This window comes from Aricia agestis, chromosome Z, assembly GCF_905147365.1.
Source record: "Aricia agestis chromosome Z, ilAriAges1.1, whole genome shotgun sequence".
NCBI classification, from domain to species: Eukaryota; Metazoa; Arthropoda; class Insecta; order Lepidoptera; family Lycaenidae; genus Aricia; species Aricia agestis.
The window spans coordinates 31028492-31036230 of NC_056428.1; the positions used below are offsets into that span (position 1 = coordinate 31028492).

The following is a 7739-nucleotide window of genomic DNA, read 5'->3' on the forward strand; positions in this document are numbered from 1 at the left end:
TCGTGAGAAGTATTCTAAGCATATGCTACCAACAAGTAAGATTTTGCACCGAGATATACCTGGTATACCGTGGTTCGGAAGGTGCTGAGAGAATTCCTGATTCTTTATAGATACAAGTTTGGGAGTTTCGGCGTTGTTTTAAGAACAGAAAGCATATGCTACTATGCAAATTACATTCTTCATCATCATCATCATCATCATCATCATCATCACTACCATATTATACCATTTCATAGTCTTTTAGATAGAGACTCGAGTTTGTCAAGCGATAATTAAAAAAAATCTATATCTACCTAATATTATAAACCTGAAGAGTATGTTTGCTTGAACGCGTCAATCTCAGAAACTACAGGTCCGATTTAAAAACTTATCTCAGTGTTAGATAGATCATTTATCGAGTAAGACTCATCATTTATCGAGAAGGTTATATTATATTATTACTCTAAGACTAATACGACAGAAGAAACTCAGGAAAATGTGGGAAAAACGGGGGAAATATTTTTTATGGGAAAATGTACCTACGGATTCTGTAAAATTTCTAAATTACGCGGGCGAAGCCGCGCGGGACATCTAGTATTCCCATAAAAATATTAATTCGGCGTTGGCGTAGCCTTTAAGCTAGTGCTATACTGCGGTTCTTGAAATTGTTTGTGAGATGAGAAGATTGTGTGATAGTTCAAACAATACTAAAATTATTATTAAGACGTTTAAATATTACTTAGCTTTAATTTCATGAAGACAAACAACATTTAATTTTAACATAATTAAGTTTATGTCAACATCTTCATAAAATGAAAGTTTAGCATTGATTATTTTAGTGCGTCAGTAAGTGAGCTTTAACTTATTCACGTAAATGTAATTAAATTCATTCAGTTGCATTATAGATTGCATTTATTGATTAGTTTATAAAATAAATGAAGACAATATGAGTGGATGAAGCGGGGAATTAACAATTTGAAAACTCTCGTTTTTTTTTGCATAAATGTCGAAGGTTTAAGGGCCGAGAATGATTTGAAATCGAAAAAATGAAAATTCCATGTAAATTGTAAAGTGGGTAAGTAACTATGTTTGGTCTAATTATGAGAGAAAAAATGAATAATTACTCTTATGTTGTAAAATTTTAGTTACCCACTTCATCCACTTATATAATATGCCATGCCTATAGTATAATTGAAACTAAAGAATAATAATTGTTCTTATCGCAAAAGAATAGTACTAAACGTCAAGTAAATTGTTTTAAACTAGTTTAATCGACGACATTGTACTTCTTAAGGATCTGGTATCGTCGGAATCTGAAGCTGAAGATTTTTAATCGTTCTGAACCTAAAAAGACAGAAGAATTTGTTACTCCAAAGTTTTATAGACATCTTAATTATCCCGCATAGATTTAATTTGAATGTTTGTTCAATGCAATTCCAAACTCCGCGGATCTAATTCGGTTAACACAATTTGTTGTAGAACTAAGTTAGTGTCCGTCTGTTTCCCCACTTCCCCACTCCCCACTTCCTCACTTTGCCCACTCCCCACTTGCCCGCCTCTACGCCGGAGACAAACTAGTTCGGAATTCCCGCGATGAATCCTTCTTGTTACCTAAATTTTGTACTTAGCACACCTTTGGTTTTTGGATGTGTCATTATCATTATCACTGGAGATCATCAGCACTAAATATTGCTCCCAAGCGGCTTCATGCGGCCGCGATCACAGTACTAGATCAGATATTGTGTCTGGTTTTTCCACGATCGAAGGATTCCCATCAAGCCCCATAAGGATAACGGTGACCACGACAGCAATAGATTTCCAAGAATCTCCGATCGAAGGATAAAGTACATTATTATCCTTAATAATACATAAATACGAAAGTGTGTCTGTTATGTTGGTTTCCTCTTCAAGATTAAACGGCTGAGCCGATGGGTATGGAGATAATAGAGAGAAAAGAACGTTGCGAAAAACGAATTTCATTTAGTAATAAATATTAATCTACCTTAATTTCTTGTTTATAGTGTGCTACTTATTTTATTTTCAATACATTTGCAGCAGGAACGCATTCCATAGTACCTTGGTGTAAGAGACCCCTTTCCACACCAGACAGGTGAGTTATGGAGGCAGCCAACAGAATGTTAAACCACCTATTAAAAATGCAACGACGGAAGAGCACATCTAAATAGCAGCTGCTCTCTCTCCCATGCCAATATTCTATTGAAACTAAATTCGTTATAGATCGTTCGTTGTAGCGAATTGAATAATAGCTTGACTTTTCTTGACTGTTAATGAAAAGTAAATTAAATGAGATATTTAATCACTTAAATGTAATTTTAAGTAACCTAATCACATGTTTCATAAAAAAACATCAGCATATTTTTAGCGTTCCGTACCCAAACGGTAAAAACGGGACTCTCTATTCGAAATTGCTACAGGTAGGCATATAAAATGTTCACAAAATAGTAAGTCGTATATTTTATACTATAATAATTAATAATAAAATTAAAATAAACAATTAAGTTAGATATTCTGTACAAAAATCTCAATTTTTGCTTATTTTGGCTCTATAATGGTATGAATTATTCATCCTCACTGTTACTTTAATTGTGGTCGTTGCCGGCCTTTAGGTGAGTGAATATGCGCCCTTCTTGAAGGTAGACGCCTATAAAGTAAAATTCGGACAAAACCTCTAGTGACAATAATTATTATAGACAAAATTAGGTACAGTATAATATTATTATCATTTAAATATAGACATAATTATCATTACAAATCTTTACATTCTATGAATAAATCAAAATCCGAATAATTACCTAACTCAAATTGATAAAACTTTTGCTCCAGGCGAAATATTATAACCTTAAGGCATACCTAAGTATAATGGAATTAAAAAGGGTATTCTCGGGAAAGGGAAAACGAATTTCGGTTTATAATTTGGCGTCGAATCCAAAAAGTTTGTATATTAAAGACTAATTTATTTCCAAAGTGTTCGAAGCTTTCGTTTACACGGCAGTGTATTAAAAGCTTTAAGTTTAGTTTTAAAGTATTGGGTTTATATTTCGTCGAACGATTCTAAACTATGAATACCTAAGACTTCTTCGGTGTGTTAATATCTGATTTGATTGATTTGAGATTACGTTTTCTCACTTTTCGCTTGAAGTTCAACTTCTAATGTTTAGTATTCATATTAAGTATTGAATATAGGGCCCATACAAAGAATAAAAAAACACGTTGCAGTAATAAAACAATTTTCAAAAGATTTTTATACTTTCAAAAAGTTAGACGCTGAACTTATTTCAAAGTAAAATATTTTACTTTTTCGAATTGAAATTGAAATCCGTTCGCTAATGCGACTTGTTTCTGTTTTCAAGTTGATTAATAAAATTCATAACAAATGGCACTCGAGTCACATCTGCGCACAAAAACCTTAAATCGCTTCGTCTTATCTGATGATTTATAAAGCCATACCTGTATTTGATTATTTTATCAAAAAGTATCCACAGTACAGTCCCAAAAAATAATAATAAAGATAGGAATTGGGAGTATCATTATTTCTAATTTACCCAATAAATTGTCCACATCGTGTCTGAAGGAATCGATTAAATTAAAGATGAAAACTTAAAAAAAAATCATATGAATGATCTGTATATGATTTATTAAAATCTCAACCAATACATGCCAGATCGGATGCGCAAGTAGTCTGGCAGAACTTCGGACGGTCCCACCGCTGCCACCACTGGGCATTTGTCGTAGATGTACTTGTATCCGACTTTCTTCAGTTTCCCAGCTGATAGAGAGTCCAATTCGTGATGATACATCTCCAGTGGTGTTCTACGAGAGGTGAGGATAATTTGTCTACCGATATCGTGGCAAGAATTCACGACTCCATTCACGTTCTTGGCTAACTTCAGTTTCGCCGTATTGACAGCCCTCTCCAACTCCTTTTTTGTCGTAGTCGTACATAAATTCATCCAACAGTCTTGGATGTTGAAGACCATGTCGTCAGCGTCCTGCATTTTACAGACGAAGTAGACTCCCCAAAGACCGACGTCGCTGTAGGCGGTGTAAAAAGATTCGAACCTTTCGCAGATTTGGGTGGTGGCTGCGGCTCGCGCCAGCGGGGACCCGTGTCTTATGTCTGCTGATTGCGTCTTATCCCAGGAGTCTGTGAGACAACTGGCGACGAGCATCGGCAGATAATCGTCACTCGTATACCCTGGTGCTTCCACAGCTATGGCGGCATGTAACAGAGGCATCGTATCGTCTCTGTATATAATTTGCGACCCAGTGTAACGTTTGCACGCATTTGGCAGCACGCACACATCACTGCAGTCACTAAAATCGAAGCTCTTTTCGGCGATCTGTCTTATTTGGTCATAGCAAATCCCGCCAGACACTGCTAAAACTACTCGCTTAGGAGTGAAATTTCTTTTCATAAACGTAGCTGCGGTTTTACTGTCGAAACTCTTTAAATTTCTACTCGAAGGTGTCACCGGATACGCCAAACTGGTTCCTTGGAAAGCGGTTTGGTGTAAATAGTCGAAGACTAGTTGCCTTTGATTACTATCATTTTCTATTAATTCTTTTCGAATTTTTACTTTTTCTACTGAACTTTCTTTGGAAGGAAACTGTAAATCCTTGACTATTCTTGAAAGAAGACAAATGATTTCTGGCGCGTACTCGGCGAGCGCTACGCCTGCGAAACTCTGGTATTCTCTGGTTGTATGCGCTGTCATTTTTGCTCCAATACTATTCAGAAATCCGATTATAGAATCCTCGTCCGCATCGCTAAATCCCTTGTAAGCCATGTGTTCGATAAAATACGATACACCGTTGTTGCACTCGTCTTCAAATCTTGATCCCGCTAGAGCGTAAAGCGATGCACAAACCACCGGCGAGCAAGATTCTTCTAAGGCCACCCTCACACCGTTTGGCAATTCCAATAATTGTATTTGAGGAGCTTTAGGTTCCTTTCGTCCACCCCAAAAGTTTCTACATTGTTCTAGCAGTAGAATACGGGGCTTACAAAAACGTTTGAACATAACTTCAATATTATTTCACGTTTACGTGCCAAATAAAAATATATCCCAACGCTTGGATATATTTTTTACACTATGAAAATGACATTAACAGTACACAGACAAAACAAACACTTTTTGATAAGTATGACAATCGAATTGTTTTTCAATTTTAATGCAAATATTATAATATTGCCAATGAAATATATTAAGCTACTCTTTGTTGGTGATGCTCATTGACATAAGAAACTATGCTACTTGCTGTAGAGTGCTTTGTATTGTAGACGCCCTTCAAATTTTTATTTTATAGTTTTAGTTTTCCGTACCCAAAGGGTAAAAAGGGGACCCTATTACTTAGACTTTGATGTCCGTCCGTCTGCACCTTTGGTCTGTAGTCTGTATTTAGGTACTCTGTCTGTCTCAAGGCTGTATCCCAAGATCCGCTCTAGCTAGACTTTTGAAATTTTCGCAGATTGTGTATTTCTGTTGCCGCCCTATATCTTATATCTTTAATAAGATATAGGGCGGCAACTTAATCTTATAACGAGCAATATATATATATATATATATATATATATATATATATATATATATATATATATATATATATATATATATATATATATATATATATATATATATATAAATTTGGAATCTCGGAATCGGCTCCAACGATTTTCATGAGTATATAGGGGGTTTCGGGGGCGATAAATCGATCTAGCTAGGAATCATTTCTAGAAAATGACATTTTCATCGGATACCGAGCAAAGCTCGGTCAAACAGCTAGTAAGTATTAAGTAAAATAAAATTAATAATTAAGGAATCTCATACAACAAATATGTGATATTTTTGGCTTTTTTTGCTCGATATCCATAATGGCAACAGTCAGACGTGTAATTTTCACCACATCCTAAATAATATTATGTGCACTTTAATAATTAGTAACATAATAAGTAGTATTTTAAAAAGATGAAACCGACTTCAAAATTGTAGGTATGTAATATAAGAACTAGCTGTGCCCGCGACTTCGTTTGTGTGGAATAGCTGCAGTTATTACGGACATCATATTTATTTTGGCGAACAACTTCCTCAGCTTTATAAATTATAGCTTTTACCCACGACTTCGTCTGCGTCTATTTCATTAATGCATTCATTTCGACCGAAATTTTATTCTTAGACCATATTAAAACGATTATTGTGAGTTAATCTTAAAAGAAAGACATTTTTAAGAGCATTTAAAGAGGAATAATAAATATTTTTCGGGTATCTTGGACCGTTTTTGCAGCGCACGCAACGGAATCTCTCGAAGATAATAATAAGTAACTAATAAATAAGATGAATTATTTTTCCCACTTTTTTAAACATTTTCCTCTGTTTCTTCGCTCCTGAAAGTCACAGCGTGGTGTTATATAGCCTTCCTCAATAAATGGGCTATCTAACACTGAAAGATTTTTTCTAATCGGACCAGTAGTTCCTGAGATTAGTGCTAGCTCCATGGTGCGTTCAAACAAACAAACAAACTCTTCAGCTTTATAATAAGTATAGATATAGATTAAAATTCCCCATCTCAAAAACTACTTAAAAGATTTTGATGCAAGTTGCAATATTCCCGTAGTTGAACAATACCTATTACAACAAAAAAGAATTACGGACTTATGGTTCTGGAGATAAGCAAACAAAAAGATTAAAAGTTAAAAATGGAAATATTACATAAAGGTATATCTACGAGTAGTAGATACATACGGGTCGAAAAGATAACGTCCGTTTTTAAGACGGTTAAAGATAACAAAAATACCTATTCATTATCACGATGATTATTATTGATCGTTTATTATTGATCGTAACCTGTCATGGAAACCGCAAGTGACCGAAGTAAGCAGGAAAGTCCACTATTCACTACACACGTTGAGGCGCCTCCAAAACTTCCTACCTACATACCAAAATTTTCCTTGTCCAGACACTCATCTTTCCCATCCTCGACTACGCCGATTCCTACTACCTAGACACCACTGAGGAGCAGTTAAATAGACTCGAACGTCTACAGAATCTGTGTATACGTTTCGTGTTTAGCTTGAGAAAGTTCGACCATATCTTGGCCTACCGTAGGCGGTACAAAACTTAAATGGCTACCTATCCGTCTTCGTCGTAACTCCCACATCCTCTGCCCACTTTATAACATCTTGTACAACCCCCTCTCTCCTCCATACCTCCTCGACAGATTTAACATCTTTCGATCTCCTGATCTCCCTTGTAGGTCCAATGTCCGATCTAATCTCTCCCTCCCCTCCTAATTCCCATCATTCCAACTTCTATTCCTACTCGTTTACTGTTCATGCTGTCTTTGTTTTTTGTGGAACTCGCTCCCTCACACCATCCGTGACAGTCCCACCATTGCTGTTTTTAAAAGACGCTTGAAAGAGCACTACATCGAATCTCCATCCATTTAAATACCATTATTTTATATAAGTACATATAGTCTTTTTTTATTATAGTTATACTGTGTTATTATTTTTATTGTATGTTGTAACTATAGCATTTAGTAGGTATATTCATAATAATTTATTTGTATTATCATATTGTCTTATTTGTCTATTACTATTATTATGTACTATTATTTTATCAGTTCTATTGTAACAAGTAATCGTTATTAGATATTTAAGAAATAATATCTACTGTCCTTAATGAATGCTGTACACGCCTATAATTGGCTTACACATAAGTGCATGTTTTAGTTTAAGTATA

General features: G+C 35.1%; 1 protein-coding gene and 1 long non-coding RNA gene across 2 annotated transcripts; one reads left to right on the plus strand and one right to left on the minus strand.

Moving 5' to 3' along the window:
* Positions 1-693: 693 nt before the first annotated feature.
* Positions 694-5484, plus strand: LOC121738889. The gene is made up of 3 exons (XR_006037355.1): positions 694-705; positions 2218-2224; positions 5393-5484. It is a non-coding gene; the product is annotated as an uncharacterized LOC121738889 (long non-coding RNA).
* LOC121738888 (cytochrome b-c1 complex subunit 1, mitochondrial-like) lies at positions 3636-5062 on the minus strand. Its single transcript, XM_042131153.1, has one exon. The coding sequence runs from the start codon at positions 5019-5021 to the stop codon at positions 3636-3638; it is 1386 nt and encodes a 461-aa protein (XP_041987087.1). The 5' UTR covers positions 5022-5062.
* Positions 5485-7739: the final 2255 nt, after the last annotated feature.

Coding starts and splice junctions, on each gene's coding strand:
- LOC121738888 (XM_042131153.1), bottom strand. CDS start 5,021: ATGTTCAAACGTTTTTGTAAGCCCCGTATTCTACTGCTAGAACAATGT.